At 39.3% G+C, this 19,765-nt stretch overlaps 3 protein-coding genes across 3 annotated transcripts in view; all 3 read right to left on the bottom strand.

The window, feature by feature from the left end:
- The window catches only part of LOC140945811 (ovochymase-2-like), a 28,874-nt gene extending 16,401 nt beyond the window's left edge, over positions 1 to 12,473 (bottom strand). Inside the window, exons 1-2 of the mRNA XM_073394862.1 lie at positions 12,289 to 12,473; positions 8,480 to 8,677 (exon numbers count right to left, since the gene is read on the bottom strand). Of these exons, the coding sequence (XP_073250963.1) occupies positions 8,480 to 8,677; positions 12,289 to 12,329 (239 nt within the window). The 5' untranslated portion in view covers positions 12,330 to 12,473. The remainder of the gene's footprint in view (positions 1 to 8,479; positions 8,678 to 12,288) is intronic.
- On the bottom strand, positions 5,106 to 8,193 carry LOC140946602 (uncharacterized). Its single transcript, XM_073395722.1, has 2 exons — positions 8,190 to 8,193; positions 5,106 to 5,881 (listed from the first exon to the last, which is right to left on the bottom strand). The coding sequence occupies exons 1-2, from the start codon at positions 8,191 to 8,193 to the stop codon at positions 5,388 to 5,390; spliced, it is 498 nt and encodes a 165-aa protein (XP_073251823.1). The 3' UTR covers positions 5,106 to 5,387.
- A 3,838-nt stretch (positions 12,474 to 16,311) lies between the features above and the next one.
- On the bottom strand, positions 16,312 to 17,248 carry LOC140945816 (uncharacterized). The gene is made up of 2 exons (XM_073394867.1): positions 16,995 to 17,248; positions 16,312 to 16,849 (listed from the first exon to the last, which is right to left on the bottom strand). The coding sequence occupies exons 1-2, from the start codon at positions 17,246 to 17,248 to the stop codon at positions 16,327 to 16,329; spliced, it is 777 nt and encodes a 258-aa protein (XP_073250968.1). The 3' UTR covers positions 16,312 to 16,326.
- Positions 17,249 to 19,765: the final 2,517 nt, after the last annotated feature.

Here is a 19,765-nt window from a genome sequence, read left to right as displayed (position 1 = left end):
GACCATGGAAACTGCGTATAAGAACCATGACGTTTTTTAATGTATGCAAATAAGTCTTGTGACGAGCATGCCGTTTATTTTCGGCAATGACTGAAATGACGCATGTAAGTTGAACACGTTTTGGCATGATGTAATTTTCTCCAAATCGAGGCCCTTGATTTTCATGTAATTATGCACGTGAATTAAAAAGTAAATACCCCGAGTCAGGGGGGCTGGCAGCGAGGTCTGGAACCGAGTTTACATGATTGCCCCAGTTAAGAAATTTGGCTGAGTGAGACTGAGTACCAAAGGTCCTTCAAAACAAATATGGCTGAGAGAATAAAGACACGGAAGGAAGATGAATTTTTGCTCGCTTTCAAGTTTTCCCACGTTCAAACATCAAGAAAAGGTTTTCATGAATTTTTTTTAATGGAATTTGTGGACATCAGGAGGCCTGATGCATGAACAGTTCATGGGTGACTTCACTTATCGTGATTCAGCATCTCGGCAAGTTCAGTTATTTTTTAGCCTCGTGAATTTTTGAGCAACCAGCCTGCTCCATCTCTTATATTTTTCCACTTACAGTGGTTTTAAGACTCTCTTCCTTATCCTAAAAATATGCTACGAGCACACTTTAATATATAGATCAAGCCAGGGCTAAAAGCGAAGCTCTGGTTAATAATACTTATGAATTTAAAAAAAATTAAATCGTGTAATGCTAAATGGGGATGGCAATGAAAATGGCATCAAGATCGATAGATCTAATTAGCAAAAAAACAAATTGCACGTGTGGCACACCTTTCTTTCTAATTAGCAAAAAAACAAATTTGCATGTGCGGCACGCTTTTTGTCTTTCTTTGCCGTTGTTTTGCACAACTACAACGCTGTTCTGTAGGACTAAATCGTCAAACATCCTAGTTACACATTATTTTTACAGAGGATCTGCCGTATGTGCTTACCCAATATTTTGTCTCGTGTTCATGTTCGCTTTTATTTTTCACTGCCCTCATTTTCACCTTGCTAGCCGCTAGCATTTCTCATTGTCTCACCACCGCTTTGAATTGTCATGTTTTTCTTCCTACAAAATTTGTCTCTTTTGTTTTTAATCACTCGCTCTAGCTCTTTCTCTGTTATCCACGTGAGTGTAAACATCAAAAATAATTTCGAAAAAGACATGACTTTGTTGTTTTTTCTTTCTTAAAGCTCGGGCGGCCATGCGATTTCCTTCCAACTAAAACCTTAAGCTGCAATTCGGTTTTCATACCTCTTGATTGAATTATTTTACATTGGTATGCCTCTGAGGCAGACGGACTCTCGAGCGGTCGGTCGGTCGGTCGGTGTACGGTCACGTGATTACCAAATTTTCTCGGATGGACAGTTTACCACATTTTCTTACCCATGGTGCCCAATAAAGTATAAGTCTTGCAACAGTTAAGTGTATGATCATTAACCCAATTTGCTACTTCGCTGTTTGTAAGTTTGTTTGTACACCGGGAGCCATAACAAATATTTATGGGCGTAAATCAGGGCTCGAAATTAACTTTTTCGTTTGGGAGCCAGTTGGCGACTTATGGAAAAATTTTGGTCGCCAGATCATAAATTTTGGTCGCCAACTTATTTTATATATAACTAACACGTTATACGTTACTTTGCATGCAAGAAAAGTCACAACTGAAGAGCGAAAAACAATTAGAAACAACACGAGTAACACTTAGTTATAAAGCTACCATTGTTCTCAGGTGATATGTCTCTGGTCAGAAGGTGATGGTTGTCTCCATAGTCATTTTAAATGAAAATCAAATCAAATCAACTTCATTGGTACATCCAATTAATATGGGTTTTCACATACCAATTACAATAAAATTAAATATGAATAGAAATCTAAAATTAAACATTTGAAAGTGATAAAACATTACCATATTATTTAAAAATATAAAATATGCATAATTACACCTATTGAGTTGAAAACTCGTCAAGTGCACGTCCTTTAATCGCGTTCTTAAAAACATTAAGTGACTCTATGTTTGCTAATCTTTCTGGAAGGTCATTCCAGAGCTGAACAGCCCTATACGAGAAAGATCGCTGACCTGTTGCTGATCTAAAAGATGGTATATGAAGTTTATCTTTTTTCCTAGTATTTCTAGTATGCACCTAGCTTCTTATCGAGAACTTATTACACAAGGATGGTGGGGGTAATGCCTTTATACATTTGAAAGCCATTAAAATGTCTCTAACCTCCAGTTGCTTAGCAACAGGCAACCAGTGGAGTTCCTTCAACATCAGCGTGATGTGCTCATACTTTCTTGAAGCGAAGCATAAAACGTTTTAAGTCCGTGGTTTTCATTCTGAGACAAACACGGGTCCTTGTGTATTTGCCCTTTGCTACTTCTATGAAATGCAGTTCTTTATTTTCGACTTGCTTTCCTCAATGCCTCTCGCTGCCGACAAACAACGCCATGCTTGGCCTAGGCCTCTACACAACGACATTGCTCGCACCAGTCTCAGACCGGGAGGAGACAAAAATGGTCTTAGTGCAGTTTTTAGGTCTTAGTTTCATTTTAGACAGAACGTTTTAGGAAAATAAAACCTAAAATATTGCAGGAGTTACGGAAGCACTATCTCCTTATCTTAAAGTATAAAGAAACGCTGTTATCAACTATTCACTCAGGTACTTTTTCTATTAGTGATAGTTATACGCATTTATTAACCATCCACTTTCCCTACATCAACAACTGCTGAATGATTCAAAGTTTGGATTAACCTTTTGGCTGAATCTTCATTCCCCACACGTAAAAACGCACGTAATTCCTTCAACTGATTTGTATCTGCCGCCATTTTCGCGGCAAATGAAAAGCACATGGTGTTGAAGTGCACTTGCGATCCCAGTTTCGGAAGAAGCCGCTGAAACAATATGGTGCGCCGTGAACGCAGTATCGACGTGTCGAAATACATTCAACTTTTTCGATTATCTTGAAATATTCAGACATCATTTTACTGGGGACGGAAAGGTGAGTTGTATACTAGCTACCATATCCGATTGATTTCCTAATATAAAGATTTAAAAACAAAAGTTGTGTCGTGGTTTTCTTTAGTCATCAGGCGCAAAGAAAGAACTCCTATCTCCTGCATTGAGGCTGACGGTGTTCAATACTGCAGCAATAAATCTATCGCCAAGATTCTCAATGAACACTTTTCAACAATTGGAACTAAACTGGCGCAAAAGCTTCAGTCTTGTAGATCCCTCATCTACTCGGCGCCTGCGGTAAACTCGAATCTACCCCATGAATTTGCTTTCGAGCCAATTAGGGAAGACTTCGTTCTTCGTCAGCTTAAGCAGCTCAAAAACAATAAAGCCATTGGCCTAGATAATATCAGTGCCCGTCTACTGAAAGATTCAGCCTCAGTAATCAGTGCCAGTCTTACTAGATTACTTACTCTTTTCCTGGAAACTCACACCTTTCCTTCTCTTTGGAAATTTGGAAAAGTGGCAGCGTTATTCAAGAAAGGTGATCGCTGTGATGCTAACAATTACAGACCCATTACTGTGCTGCCAACGATCAGTAAAATTCTAGAAAAAGCCGTGCACACCCAACTGTACGCTTATCTTAAGAACAATGGTATCCTTACATCTAAGCAATTTGGGTTCAGACCGAAGTTATCAACTGGAACAGCCTTAGCTCATTTCACATACAATATCCTCCAGAATATGGACGCTGGTTCCTTTACAGGTGCTGTTTTTCTGGACCTGTCTAAGGCCTTCGATACAGTGGATCATCCCTTGCTGCTGCAAAAATTGACGAACATCGGTCTTACCACCTCTACCACCCAGTGGTTTAGATTGTACCTCATAAACAGATCACAAATTACATCAGTTGGAGATGCTCACTCTGCATCTACCGAAATGCCTATTGGAGTACCCCAAGGCAGTATAAATTGGGACCTTTATTGTTTTTAATTTACGTGAATGATCTTCCTGACTGTCATCTGGCAAGCGATATTATTCTTTATGCGGACGATACTGTACTCTATTACTCATCTAAAAGCGTCAGTGATCTTGAACATCACATCAATGCTGACTTGGAGACAGTGTCTGAGTGGTTCTCTAGAAATCTCCTGACGCTATTTTATATATCCAAATGTAATTTTGTTATCTTTGGAAGTCCTCAAAAACTGAATCATATTCAAGGCATTTTCGTTAAAGTAGAGGGCACTTGTATTGAAAGAACATAATCATTCAAATACCTAGGTGTAACGCTTCAATAGTCTATGTCCTGGGCAGATCATGTCGATGCTATCAGCATGAAGATTAATCAGAGAATAGGCCTAATTAGAAGAATCAGGAATCTATTGCCGTTACAAGCTAGAGTTGCGTTGTACAATGCCCTAATCCTCCCTCTTTTTGATTACGGAGACGTTATACGGGGGGACAAGAACAATGACACCATCATGTCAGAATTACAGATTCTACAGAATAAAGCTGCTAAAGTTATGTTGGGGCAACCACTCCGAAACTCGTCAACTGAAGCACTGAAGAGTCTAGATCTGAAGTCACTGTCCACAAGAAGGTTTTTTCATCGCTGCATTGCAATCCACAAGTGTCTTATTGGAGAAACCGATTTCAACTTTAATTTTACTTAAACTCATCACCAATAGATGAGCTTGGGCGTTGGTGCCTTCGAAGTTGGTGGAGCCGGGCAATGCTCTAGCATGAGGAGGAGGAGGTATCCATGGCAACCCTGCGAGCGGCGCCCACCAGGCAACGTCACACTGAACAATTCAGTGGAATACTTACCGACCCAATACTTACCTAGCCCACACCAAGAGGGAGGGAGGGATGGGAAAAACCAAAGCACAAACTGGCACGCAAACAGCAAGCAATTGAAACAACACTTTGCGAAGAACTGCAAGCAAGCAACTGCGTATATAAGTCACGAGGTGCCCCTGCTAGAGACATCGGGCCACCCCTAATATAGCTGGGGAAACAGCTGACCAGCATTGCTTCGAGGTTAACTTTGCCTAAATTACATTTAGCCACCTTTAAACTCATCACCAATAGATGAGCTTGGGCGTTGGTGCCTTCGAAGTTGGTGGAGCCGGGCAATGCTCTAGCATGAGGAGGAGGAGGTATCCATGGCAACCCTGCGAGCGGCCCCCACCCAACCGGGATCTCCTTGGTGCTTGAAAAAGGAGGGGCCAGCGAACAAGGGAGAAATGGAACCTCCGACTCCAACAACCCCAAGCACCAAGCGCAGCAGTTGCATCGAAAAACAAACATACTTACCAAATGAAAGCAGCTGACAGTGACAGCAACGCCCAAAAACTGCAGTGCAAGCCCCGAGCAATTCGGTGCTAAACTCGATCGCAATGTAGAAGGAGCTATGGATAACCAACGGCAAGGACACACGATGTCAAGCCAGCTGACCAGAGAAGCCCGCAAGAGCTTCCGACGGCGTGCGAATATAAAGCTGGTATGCGTTGCTAGTCCAACGTCCAAGAGCCTGAATCAGGTGATCAGGAATGCCGTTGCGAGCTGCTACTGTGGCTGCCCCAATGCGGAAGCTGTGGCTGGAGAAATTGCCCTCAATCCCCACGGTAGAGAAAATTTGCCGCAGCCAATCGGTCAAAATTGCGCGAGACAGAGGTTGACCACTTGCAAGAAGGAACAAGGGGCCAGGGGCCTTTCCTCGTATGGACAGGTATGCCAGCAAAGCGTGAACTGCGCAGAGGGGGGCCCTTCCCAGACCAATATGGATGTGGCAGCCTTGACGGAACGGATTCGTTTTCGAGGCTTTTATCCTAACACGGAGGCAGGTTGGCGATTGGCGCGAATCCACTGGGATGTCAGCCACTGAAAGATGAATAGCTGGAGAAAAGCTGGCTAAATTGGGGACTGTAAATTCAGCTGGCACGCAAACAGCAAGCAATTGAAACAACACTTTGCGAAGAACTGCAAGCAAGCAACTGCATATATAAGTCACGAGGTGCCCCTGCTAGAGACATTGGGCCACCCCTAATATAGCTGGGGAAACAGCTGACCAGCATTGCTTCGAGGTTAACTTTGCCTAAATTACATTTAGCCACATTAAAACTCAAGCTGTTCATTCATATAATACAAGACACTCTTAAATGATATTTGCTTACCCCTACCCAGAACAAACTGGGGTAAACAAACTTTTATTTTTCACGCCGCGAAAGACTGGAACAGCCTTCCAAATGATTTAAAAGAGTGTAATATTTTATCTATTTTTAAGATCTCAGCTAATTTTAAACCTTGATATTTTTTGTATAATCGATTTTAAGATTTTAAATTTTTAAATTTGTTTTACTTGTAAACATATTTTACTTTTTTCGTAATAATTAATTAGTTAGATTAATGCATGAGGGCCCCACTGAAAACCGCCTTGGCGAGTTGGGCTCCCTCTATATATGTTATTATTATTATTATTAAATGCGAGTCACCAGCTGGCGACCAGTTCTGAAAATTTAGTCGCAATTTTGAGCCCTGTTAATTTAGTAAGTTTGTTTGTTTGTTTCCCACACGTTTGCCTACTCGTCAAGATGGAGTCAACAACCTTGACAAGGGCTATTCAGTTGCTAATAAGAGTGAGTACATCAGGAAAGGGTATGCGTTGAGAAAATCCCTCAAAGGACTGAAGTACAAGAAACAGAAAAAAGAAAACTGAATGTCTTGCAAAGTTTATTGATTATCATTCAAGTGATATTCTAGTAAAAATTTTGAAGGCTCAGTAAACCCCTCCCAGCCTTCTGATAATAAAAATAGCTTATACTGACAGACCCAGTATAATTATGTTAAGCAAAGTGGTCGGAACATTTGACGAGTAGGCAAATTTGTGGGAAATTACAGTGTTTGTATGAGAATCTAATGCCAAATAATTTCTGTGAAACGGATGTTCTGAAAAACAATAACACTTGTAAACTAAAGCTACAAAAGATGGCATCGAAAACCGTGACAAGGTCTATTAGCCTCTTGTTCCCACACTAAACCATTATAATCATTTCAAGTATAATTCAGAACTAAAGGGTAATTTTTGTACAAACAAGGAAATACTTGAAACTGAAGTCTAAATTGGCCCTGTATTCTGCATTTACACCCATAAATATTTGTTGTGGCTTCCAGTGTATACAAACAAACTTACAAACAGCGAAGTAGAAAATCAGTGGTTTAATGAACATTCACATATGACTGTTGCAAGACTCATACCAAGATATTGTGCTCGTAGCATATGTTTAACATAAGGAAGAGAGTCTTAATACCACTATAAGTGGAAAAAATGTAAGAGATGTAGCAATATGGTCGCTCGAAAATTCACGAAGCTCAAAAATAACTGAACTTGCCGAGATCCTGAATCACGATAAGGGAATTCACCCATGGACTGTTCATACATCACGCCTCCTGATGTCCAAAAGGTCCATTAAAAAAGTTCATAGAGACCTTTTCTTGATATTTGTACGCGGGAAAACTTAAAACCGAGCAAAAAGTCATCATCCTTCCATGTCTGCATTCTCCGCCATATTTGTTTTCAAGGAAAATATGTACTCAGTCTCACTCGGCCAAATTTCTTAACTGGGGCGATCATGTAAACTTGGTACCAGACCTCGCTGCCAGCCCCCCTGCTGAACATCAATGCAAATATGGGACCCAAAACACATGTTTGCAGATTTTTTTCTTTCTGAACCCAAATAAGTTTTTCTGTGATTTCTAAAGTTCTTTTTAACAACATCTGTATTTCATTTCCTGAAGCTTGAATACATATTTGAGGAGATTTACGCTTCACAATTATTTCACCAGAGACTCGAGACGAGACGAGAGTGTATGTGAGTTCTTCGACTGATGATATGAATTTAAGAATGAGCATTGGCGCAAACGGCTGAAAAGGAAGTTGTTGGTTTTAAGATCTTACAGAATAATTGTAAATTACAGACTTGAGCATTCTTTTTCTGTTAAGGGCTAAGTAAAAGACGTTTAGTTTATTGCATTCCAGTAACTCTTTAATATAATTTTTGGCGACTAGGATACTTGTTCTGGCGACCAAAAATAAAACCATGGGGGCCACAATCAAGCACTGCTGTGACCATTCAAGTTACTTTTCAGTACTTTATTCTATGCAAGCTATTGACTCATGATAAATTTTACTTGTCTGGTTGGATGAGTGCTTTATGAGTTTCAGTCATCTGAGGCCAAAACCTACTCATCTCAGATGAGTGGACAGGTGAAAGTTTTTTGCCCTGATTACCACAAAAGTAATACAGTAAACAGTTTAAAACACAAAGTCCTCTTTACATTTCAACTAACAGTTTGACAACATAGATGCCAGAGGTGAAAATGGAATTCAGTATTATTTTAAGGCTAATCCACTAGAATCACCCCCAACTGGGTGATTAATACAAGTATAATACTATTCCTCCTAAGAGTAAATAAACACAGCAACTCCTTCAATAGTGCAATAAACATTGGGCAAGCCAAGTGAGTTGTACATACCTACAATTGTTATTGGGATCCAATCTTGTTACATTGTTATCTGTCGTAGTGTATGTCGCTAGAAAGCCCAATCCTGCATTGGAGCCATCAGATTTGAAAACAAGAGTCAGACAGTTGTCATAGGTATAGATCTTGTCTGGCATTGAAAGATTTGAACATGAACAGAATTTGCCAAGTGATCTCTTGAGGTTCCCGCATCTGAAATTGAAATGGAAAAATTCACTAAACTGTCAAGGTCATCGAGCACAGTTAAGTGGGGAGGGGCAGCAATATGTCTGACATTTTTCTGCATTTGAGAAGGTTTTCTTGTGAAGGGAGAGGGTTGGAAATTTTGGGCCAACTATTTTTATTAGTTAACACAAATCTGGCATAGTTTTATCTGGGTTAAAAAATTTATTATTCTACAGTAAAGACAGTACAGAGTTACAGTTTATGACCTTTGTACCTTTTTTGTCTCCACGCAACAATGTTGGTAGGACTTTCAGTTGTAAATTCTGTATCATATGATTATCGTAGCTGAGTACCCAAAGGGAAAATTATGCACGACACATTTTGTCACACAACCATTACATTTAACAGAACAATGAAACTTAAATATAGAGACATGTCCTAAGAAGGGGTACATGTGTCCATACAAACTGAATTCTAAAGGATAAGACCATGCATGTCCCTTGTTGGTATTCAACCCATCTTCATATTGTTTTTCACCATCTCATTGAGTCTCACAGTGTACAAGTATGTTACTGCAGTTTCAATGCAGACATGTTGCTTGATGGAATTTACCCTGACAGGGCCTTAATATATAATATACATGTCCCAACATAGCCAGTTCCAAGTGTTCATGTAGTGGAGAGCGGTGCAAAGTAAAGAAATCGATGAAAAGTAGAAGGGGACTGGGGAGAGAGGTGCAGTAACGCTTGTAAAAATTTTTAACAAAAGTGCGTTCCGGTATACCAGATCTTGGTATACCCTTAGCCTGAGATCATGCCCTCTCCCTATTATCCCTTTATGTCTCTCACAGGAAGTCAGGGCATGATACATTTCTTTGAATGTAATTTCTCCTTCAGAAACCTGCGAATTATTCTGAGCAATCTTCGCTTTCACAACACCTTTCAGTTTGTAAAATATGGTGCTTCAGCCCAATTTTTTTAACCTGTGAATTCTTTATTTTTTGTAGCTGTTAAATAAAGGTACTGAGCAGCTCTAGCTAGCAGTATTTTTTCATCACAAAAACAACATATTTAATTTTTTTTTTAGGAAGAGCTATATGAACATGGACATACTTAAAAAATTTCTTTTCCCTAAAACTGATTTCAAAAGAGACATTAAAATTTGATTCCCGAATGGTAAACGCTTATTGGCTAATAACATGACAGGTGAGGCAGACGTTACATTATGTAAATTAGGGGGCGGTAAGCGGCTTGTTAAATAATTGTATCGGGTGTTATTTTTTTCCCTCTTGAGCCAAAGAAACAAAGAAGCAAAAAAAATAACGCCTGATCTCAGGTTGGGTATACCCTCCGATTGGTTGATTTTGACAGTTTTGGTCAACAGTGGAGCGTCTTCAATCACAGAGAGAAATGCAATATGGCGAATGCCATTTATGATTGTTGTGGTAACCCCATTGATTGCCATCATGAAAGAATAGTGGAACTTTTGAACAAAATCGGAGTAGCGGCGGCAATGATGGGAGCTGTGGATGAAGCCGTTACAGTGGAAGCTGTGAAATTGTATACTGAAGTCCCAAATCGTGATTGTCTAAGGAATGGACAAAAGGACTTCAAGAAGGAAAGCTTGGAAAGCAAGTTGCAGCTATCGCCATTGATGAGGTCCACTCAATCACCGAATGGTACATTTTCCTTTTAATTGTAGTGCATTTTGATTGCTTCAGTTAAAAATCTGTATTGAAACGGCTTTCTATCGAAATGAGCGATATTTGTTTGTCACTTGATTCATAATTTTTTTGTCACGTACACACTGAAGTCATGTTTTAACGCTGTAAATAAATTCATTGTGCATGAATACTTGTCCCACTCTCTATTGTCTGAAAGTCTTTCATTATAGGTTTTTAGTAAGATTATGTATACATAATATTAATTTTTGTTCTGAGAAATTTTGATTTATTCGCAAGAAAAATAATAAATGTATGGGGCTGTAACACCAATCTTGATTGAAAGGTGAAGACCACCTACAGCTGATGCGGTCTGAGTGGGCATATGAGTCTATTTGAAACAAATCTTACAAGCGTTCCCTTTCTCACCTCTCTTCCTCCCCCCTCGCTTTTAATTTTTTGTGCTCCTTTTTACTTCGTACCGCTCCCCACTACCTGAACGCCTGGAACAGGCTCGTCCCAACAAAACAATTTATTAACAGAATTAACACTTAACTAAAAACCTATTTTACAGGTATAAACTCACAATTAAAAGGATAATAATAATTATATGTTGCAGGTCAATTTTAATTCAGGTTAATTAAATTTTGATTTAACCTGGGTTGATTCTCAATAATTATATTATTATCATTATTTTCATTTCCTTTTCCTTTTAGCCCTAAGAGATAAAAATGTACAAATGTATAGCTATAATAATTACGTTGATTTTAAAATTTAGAAATAACTCATCTTAAAAATGATACCTGATAAAAAAAATGCAGATTGGGGAAATAATTACCGACTGGATATAGGCCTTAAGTTTTCTGATTTTATTTTTGAAAGACTTGTCAGTTGTAACTGTTTTATAATATTTTTTGGTAGACTGAGTCCCATAACAACAACAAACAACAACAACATCTTTATTTCTTACATTAAATATACAAAATATCACACCACCTGCAAATAGCAAGGCTAATCAAGGCAGGTAGTGTGTAGTTCATATATGATTTATTTCATATATTATTAACAGTCATTTCTTTTACGGGAACCCACAATTGACCTGTTCCCAACGTCAGTGGCTTCATAGCTCAGTTGGTAGAGCATTACACCGGTATCGCAAGGTCATGGGTTCAAACCTCATTGAAGTCCTGAATTTTTTCAGGTTTCTTTACGCAATTGCATAAATTGCGTTCACCGCGACGATCATTCTTCATTTTCATTTCATTTCTGCAGTACATATATGATTTATTTCTTATATCATTAACAGAGGAAATTATCTTTGGTAATAAAGCAAACAGTACAATCAGAATGTGAGCAATAAAAATAGTAAGTAATTTTTATCTTTACTTTTATCTGCAGCAGATATTGCATTTATCATGTCAAGTTCACAAGCTATTGTGAATTGATTGAATGCTCTCAACCAATCAGATTTTTCATAGTGAGTCTGATGTATAATAACAATCATTAACAGCGCATGGTTGATTATCATACAAAAATCCTGATAATCGACATCGTTCGAATTATTAACAACTTTCCTTTCATGTCTCATCTGAGAAGTTTGAGAAACGAATAGACCATCACCCAGTTATCTTGGGAATGACGTGAGAAAGTCGAACAATGCCAAACACTTTTCTGATTAAAGTGACTGAATGAAAACTTATCCGCGTCTAGCCTGTCACTGGGAAATATTGAAAGGTATAAGTGAAGCTCACATAACTTGAAGAACGAAGCACGACATTTGAAAATTCGCAAGGGACATACTTAAAATAATTGCTTTTCTTTCAAATTCCTGAATCTAGCCACTGATAGAAGCGATTATTGCTTTTAAGCTTATACTGTATATTCCGCTTTGAGAGAACATGCATGTGATACCGCGTATGTGCAAAGCTAGTCAAAACATGTCTGCAAGACAATATTGGAATCTGGATCTTATACTTACCCGACAATTATTTCCAGAGAATCCTCAGGACAATTTGGCATACTTCCCAAAATATTAAATCTTTTAAAGTCAAAGGCAAGAATTATTCTTTTTCCATCAGGAACACGAATATCATAGGTGCAATTCTGGTTCGCAGGGTACTTTCCCGTACTGTAACCAGGTGACTGAAGTGTGCCGTTCAAGTCCGAGTAGTTCGAACATGGGTAAGTAGCCGAAATAACACCAGGAAAACACAAAAATGTAGTGACAAGCAAAATTCCTTTGGTTCTGAACATTTTGCTAGGTAGGAAGCGCTGCAGTTGTGAACAAACGGATAACATCACAGGATACTTCCGTGAGAACGAACAACTCCCTCGTTGGCCAAATAACGAACTGCGCAATTTGCGCATCTGCGCATATATGTGACATCACTTGTTTACCGATCGTACTCACGCACCAGCGCGTACCCACCCAGTAGATCCTTTTCTCGGTCACGCAACAAAAAAATAAATTGGAAACGGTCCAGTGGAAGAAGCCAAGAAAATGAAATGTTATAAAAAACTAATAAATAAAAAATTTGTCCAAGTGTCAGGTCTTTGTGGCCCACAGTTTCTGAGTTATTTACCGAAACGTAACTTGGTGGAGCTTTGTATGGAGACGCCATATTGGTGCACCGTTTTGGTGCACCAAACTAGCGTACTCGCGCATAAACATAACTTCTAATACTTGAAACGGTTATACTGATGGAAATCAAGAGGAGAGACTTTTTTTTAGCGAGACAGCATTCCTATTTTGGTGTCACGCACCCGATGAAAACTTGGAAGTTCAAATTGCTGTATTTTCGAAATGACACATCTTACGGGAACGGGAAACTTGTACAAAGGTTTACTTTTTGTTATCTTCAACCTAGTGTAAATAAGAAATCGTAAGACCTTGCTATTTAGACTTTACAATTTGTTGACGTCACTGTGAAAACCATCTATAGGCCCTTTGCAGCTTTTGCAGCTAGCCATTTTCGTGGTACAAAACCGTCGTGCTGGAGAGCAAAAGTCGCACAGGGACAAGGCAGACAAAGAAAATTACCATTTAAAATTATGCATGTCTTTTGTTTGTCTTGTCCCAGTGCGACTTTTGCTCTCCAGCGTGGCTTTTTTGTACCACGTGAATGGCTAGCTGCAAAGGGCCTATTTTGAGCTTCTTATCCGACCGCCAAACAAGGAAAGTACAGCAGGGCTGAAAAACGACTGCGCATGCGTCAGGCGAGGCGATTGTCTCTCATTTCGATCGTTTGATCAATGAAAAGTATGGCGGTGAACGCGGCCGTTCCAAGGCAATGTTTGGTTACAAGATGGAACTGAGAGACGCAGTTTGTGAACGTTTTCAGTCAACGGAAATTCTCTGACATGCTGAAAGGATTCAAGGGGAATGTTCGTTTAAAGCCGGCGGACAAGTTCCTGAAAGCGTCCCTTCTTTGTGGAAACGATGGCAGCTCTTGGTGAGTAGGTTTGATTGATTTTATACACTTTAAAAATATAATCGAGTTATTATCAAGTAAACTTTCAATGGACGTAACGTAATAAATTCCTTCCAATCATAGTTTTATTAAAATTTGACTCCCAACCAAGCCCGCATGTAAACTGCGAGATAAAACTGAAATCGCGCGGGAATTGAAGTCTTCATAAATAAACCAGCAAGCTTCACGTAGACATATATATTAAAATACACCTTCTCGAGTTAAGTGACAGTAATCCCTGTCATTGTTGACTTGTTCCTATATAAGTACTTTCTTGGAAGTTTGTAGAGGGGATTTTCTGGCATGATTCATGGACCAAAGAAATAACTTCTACGAATTACGGATACTAAAATGTCATTTCAGGTTCAGTTATTGGTTATCAATTTGAGTTTTTCTCGGGCACGATCCACCTTTGGTCACAGGGCACTAAATAATTATCTTATTGAATTCAGGATTCATGACTTTTATGAAAGCACCCCTGTACGGCCCTCTTTCTAGTTGAACGTCACGTTGGTGACAGTTCCAAGTGTGTATTGGAAGCCATTAATTCTCTTATACCAAGAGAGAAGTTCAAATGAATGCTGCCACTCTGTAAAGGCAACTTGGGCTCCACTGTTCCCATGAAAATGACTGTCTAAAAGAAAAATTCCCTGTGTTGTTGGAATAAAGACAACTGTGTTGGACCGTAAAATAAATACTGATGTTGTTCGCCCTTTGACTAGAGCTTGTCTCCAGTAGTAAGGCAAAGAAGCTGTGGGATTCGTCTCAGGGACAATGCTAACGGGCAGTTCAGGGCCCACGGTAGTATTCCCAATGATGTTGTTCAAAACCCTAGAGGTTTGAAGTGCCTCCAACACACCAAATGTTCGAGGTATACTTGTTACTGAGTCATAGATAGAGTTCCCAGCCAAAATGCCTTGCACAACTATCTGATAGACCCATGTCTGGCTTAGTGGACTCCCAGTTGCAGGAATTTTGACATTGGGTGAAAAAAACATTTTGCTAAATAAAAGGGCAATAAATGTGCATGCATTACTTCCTGTTCTTCCAAGGATTGTAGATTGAGAAATGATATGTGGGAAAGACCAGTAGGTGACATTACCATCGTGATAGGGTTGGATGGTGATGGGTGTGAGAACATGAGATGGGGTATTAGAGTTGGATTCATGTACTGTTGGTTGAGCTGAAGAGTGATTGTGGTTTGGATGGGATGGAAGAGGGATTGCTGCATAACTATTCACTGTGCTGTCAACCTTCGTAGCCCATTCTGCTGAGGAATAAAATGACTGAGCCTCTGTCACACTCATGGCTGCTGGTGTACTAATTCCTTCTTCTTCGTGAATGTCTTCGTTACTTTCAACAGCAACAGTATCATTAGAAGTTAGCAGTCCAGTGTTGAATGTGTTCACTAATTTTTCCACCTTTTTCTTCAGGGGAACCAGACAGATCGGGCAACAATCATGCGATGAAATGCAAGATTGGTGAAAACAGTGGAAGCAGGCCAATCTCATGACAGTACTTGTATCTCTTCTTGTGCAAGTTGGAAAGTCACAGTAAACATTTGGGTCAGGTTCCAGGCCAGGTTCCACATCCTCCAAGTTATAACTCAGTGGAAAACACTTTGTGTCAACTATGGTGTCAAATGTTGGGAGATAATACTGTGGCTTTCCCTTTGGTCTTCCATTATTTGCAAGGGAGCGTTCGACCTAAAAAGACAAAACCAAATGAGGTCAGTAGAATATGAATACACTGAAGTGTACTTACAGGTGTATGCACAATGCATTTTGCATATTTTATTGTGCTTCTTTACTTTAGTTTTAGTTCACAACTTTGTTTTCTTACTCTGTGGATTGACTGTATAACTTTTTACCAATTCTTTTGATTAATAGAGCAAAAACTGATAATTACTTTTCAGATGAAGTAATGTCAGTGTCATCTCTTTTTCAGTTATTAAGAACATAGCGCCAGTTACTTATCAAGCCGTATGGTACCTGTGTTATGGGCACCTTTAAAACTTTATAGTTCACTGTATTTACTTGCCAGAAACAATGTAATAATTATAAATAATTATTTGTGATATGTTTTTTCCCTAGGAGTGTTACCTGGTGTGATTTCTGACAGTTTCTTGAAACACTCCTAAACAGTTCAAGTAAGAATTCTGCTGTCTTCCCTGCGATAAGCCATAAGTTTGGTTCAGCATGACCGCGGTGGTATTGAGGAACAAAGGACTGTATAAAATCATTTAAAAAACCTGATGATGCGATAGACTTTGCTGTGTCTTCAATGCTTTTTGCATCGTCAAACTTCTCAGTGTTTCTTCGCAGTACAGAGTGCCAAACTTCAACCTTCTTTTCTGTGATCAGTTTGAGAACACTTGCCTTCTTTGACCAGTATTCTGGAAGATGTTTACACTGGTATGCACAATCACTCAAAAATGACAAGGTTGATTTTTCATAATGTCTCCTTTTCCAGCATATGAAAATTATAGCTATTTGTGCCATAACTTTCTCATACAACTTTAAGTCACCACTTCTGAAAATGTTATACTAATAGAACACAAGGGGCAAAACATGTTCAAGCAAGTGTAGAATGGTGACAAATTCATGTTGCTTGCACTTTCCAAACTTTTCCAGTAACTTTTGTCGTATCAGTTGCCAACCAAGTAAGGCAGCAGTAACACACAGGGATGTCTGGTATGGTTTGGGTTTCGATGCCAAAGTACCTCCAAAAACATACGAAAACAGTTTGTCAAAAAAAAATTTAAAATTCAAAAGAACATCTTCATAAGCATTCAGACACACATGAAATGGCCCTTGTTCTGGAATTATGCTAATGTTGGGATTCCATCCACTTGCTATCAGCTTTTTGGGATAGTACCACCCTGGCCAGTCAGCAGGCAATGGTACAACAAATTTCTTGCTGTACAGGTTAAGTTGAGGGCATTTGTTCAGTACACGTTCAAGGGCCATCTTGTAATGTTCCATGCTCTTTAAATCTTGTTGAAACTCATCAACTAGCATACAAGTCTCGAGCGTCTCAATGTCTTGTGTTGTTGGATCTGAGTACACCCTGTTCAACAGACAGACATTACAGATATTTACAATTTCATTGCAATTATTAAGTCTAATTTTTTTTGCTGTTAACCTGTTGTCTTTCTCTTTTGTAATAGACATTTTTCTGTGATAAATGGGTAACAAATAAGACTAACGTGTACCTTAGTTCATGTAGTGCTGTTTGTAGTCTTCCTGGATCAAGGCTTTGCATGTAACTTGGTAGCTGGTCCCAGAACTGTTTATTCATATTCCTTAATGAGTTTGTTATTGTTTGCAGGACGTCGTTAATGTCAATTCCGCCAGCACAGGTCCTCTGCTCTCCATTTACATTTATTGTGACTTGTCTGTGTAAGGGCAATGCAGGCCGAGGGACTGCATGAACTGATGGATGAACATCTGCCAAACAGGATGCCATGTGGATGACATTTGTACGTACCAACTGTGATGGTGTATGGAGTGAATGGATGTTGTGGAAGTCATCAAGCATTAAAACTATAAAGCATTGCAGCTGTTAAGAAAGACAAAAAGCAAAATTAAACACAACACACATAAATGTTATTTACTGTATCAGGAGATTTCATGATGATTCTCTTTGTTTCAAAGCTTTTTCTTGGGCAACTGGTACACAACTTTTAGCTATTAGATGTATTTACACCCAAGGGACTCACCTCATTTACCCTGTGAAATTGTTGACAAATGAAGCTTGTGTGTTGTACACTCAAATTAGCTTTTAACTGCTGTATTGTCCTGGGGGTTGTGCTATATCCCAACACCTGGCCAGAAGATAGTCCCCGTAATGACATGCCACAATTGGATGCATGCAGTCCACTTTCCTTCTGTAGGGCAGACGTTTTTTGTGATCTGTGACAAATAAAACAAATGTTATTATACCAGTTATAAATGACTGTGTGCAAAATTATATCCCAGATCACTAAACTCAAAGTACATACCTAAAATAAGCCAGGATGTGAAGTAAAGCCACTACTCTCTGCTCTTGCAGCTTTCTTCTGTTCTCAGACAGGCTTTTACCTCCTGTAACACAGGTAAGAAGATCTTGAAAGAGTCCGGGGCTGTTTTTATTCACAAACTGTTTCATGGAATCTGTATCATAAATCTTTATGTCAGGTGTGGTAACTTGGTGCCTGTAAAGAGCCTTTTGAAATTCCTCTAACTTCTTGTCAATTGTTGATTCTAAAATAAAGGAACCCAACTGTTTAATACAAAATGTGTCTTATGGGAAATGCAAAATAGTTGAGGGATGTAAAATTTAATTGCAGCAATGCAAAGTAAATTAGTAAAACCTGTGTTTCCTGAGAGCTGTTGTTTCAGCATCTCCATTTGTGTTGTCAGGGTGTGACATTTTTCAGCCTCCTTTTGGTAAAGTTGGTAAAACTCTGTCTCCTTTTCCGTTAAACTGGTCATGATATCCATTTTCTATAAAGAATGTAACAAGAACATGTTGGGGAAAGTGAGTACTTGTTAATGACTTGATAAAATGTAAATGCAAACTAACCCGGGAATTGCCAATATTTACCTTACTTCGTTTTCTTCTTGCCATACCACTTTCTCCTTCTGTTTTTTTGTAAAACTTCCTTTTACAAGCATGGCACCACTTGCTCCCTGGTCGGAAGTTTTCGTTTTTTCGGCCGTAATTATCAATAATTCCATAATGTGTCGCTGGAATCTCTGTAAGTTTCTTTGAGTGCTTCTCTTGAAAGGGTGCAGAGCACCGATTGTCTTGGCTCTCGATCATCCGCAGATGTCTGAGGCAAACCATCGTGTGCTCCGGCAACTCTGCTACTCTCGCTAACCCTGGTGGTAAGGGTTTGCTATGGCCATAACAATCCTCTTTCGAGTTTCTGGTTTTACCAGAAAACCAACACCCAAAAACAGACGGCAAAATGACAATAAAAAGCCAACAAGGTGTTGTAAACATCGCCGATAATTTTCACTAATTAGCCGGGTTCGCAACTTCACTTAAAGATCACGCGAATGGCCGTTTTCGGCGCGAAAACAATTTTTTCAAAATTTCTACACTCACTAGATTTTAAGGAAAATGTTTTTTCTTCTCAAAACTGTTGTTTAAACCCTTATCTTTTTAACTGTGACCTTATTTTTTCAATTTAAATGCCGTCTGTTTATTTCCCGCGAAACTGGAGTCATTTTGAATTAGCGCGCGCCTGAGCCTGCGTTTTTTGCCGCATGACATAACACATGCGCAGTCGTTTTTCAGCCCTGCTGGAAAGTACTACTAACATCGACCTAAACCAGATGAGTCATCGATATGTCAGCGGCGTCTTACAAAATGTTGGTAGGTACGTGGTGTAAGCATCATATATAGTGGTTCCCCGTTAGTTACCAGAAGCAGTGTACATAATCCTACATAATCCTACACAGCCCTACATAGCCTTACTAGCCATACATAGCCATACATGGCCCTACATAGCCATACATAGCCATACATAGGCATACATAACCATACATAGCCCTACATAGCCCTACAAAGCCATACACAGCCCTACACAGCCCTACATAGCCATACATAGCCCTACATAGACCTATATAGCCATACACAGCCATACACAGCCCTACATAGCCCTACATAGCCCTACATACCCATACATAGCCATACATAGCCCTACATAGCCATATATCGCCATACACAGCCGTACATAGCCGTACATAGCCATACATAGCCCTACATAGTCCTACATAGCAATACATAGCTATACATAGCCCTACACAGCCATACATAGCCCTACATAGCCCTACATAGCCATACATAGCCCTACATAGCCCTACATAGTCCTATATAGCCATACATAGCCCTATTTAGCCATACATAGCCATACATAGCCATACATAACCATACATAGCCCTACATAGCCATACATAGCCCTACATAGCCATACATAGCCCTACATAGCCATAC

This window comes from Porites lutea, chromosome 8 (genome assembly GCF_958299795.1).
Source record: "Porites lutea chromosome 8, jaPorLute2.1, whole genome shotgun sequence".
Lineage (NCBI taxonomy): Eukaryota > Metazoa > Cnidaria > Anthozoa > Scleractinia > Poritidae > Porites > Porites lutea.
The sequence above is the reverse complement of the archived record's forward strand: the minus strand, read 5'-3'. Positions and strand labels throughout refer to the sequence as shown.

Bases quoted from the DNA above. Each gene is read 5' to 3' on its own strand.
- LOC140945816 (XM_073394867.1), bottom strand. From the start codon at position 17,248: ATGGCATCCTGTTTGGCAGATGTTCATCCATCAGTTCATGCAGTCCCT. The intron at 16,850-16,994 runs GTACACGTTAGT...TCTGTTGAACAG, and splicing joins ACAGCACTACATGAACTAAG to GGTGTACTCAGATCCAACAA.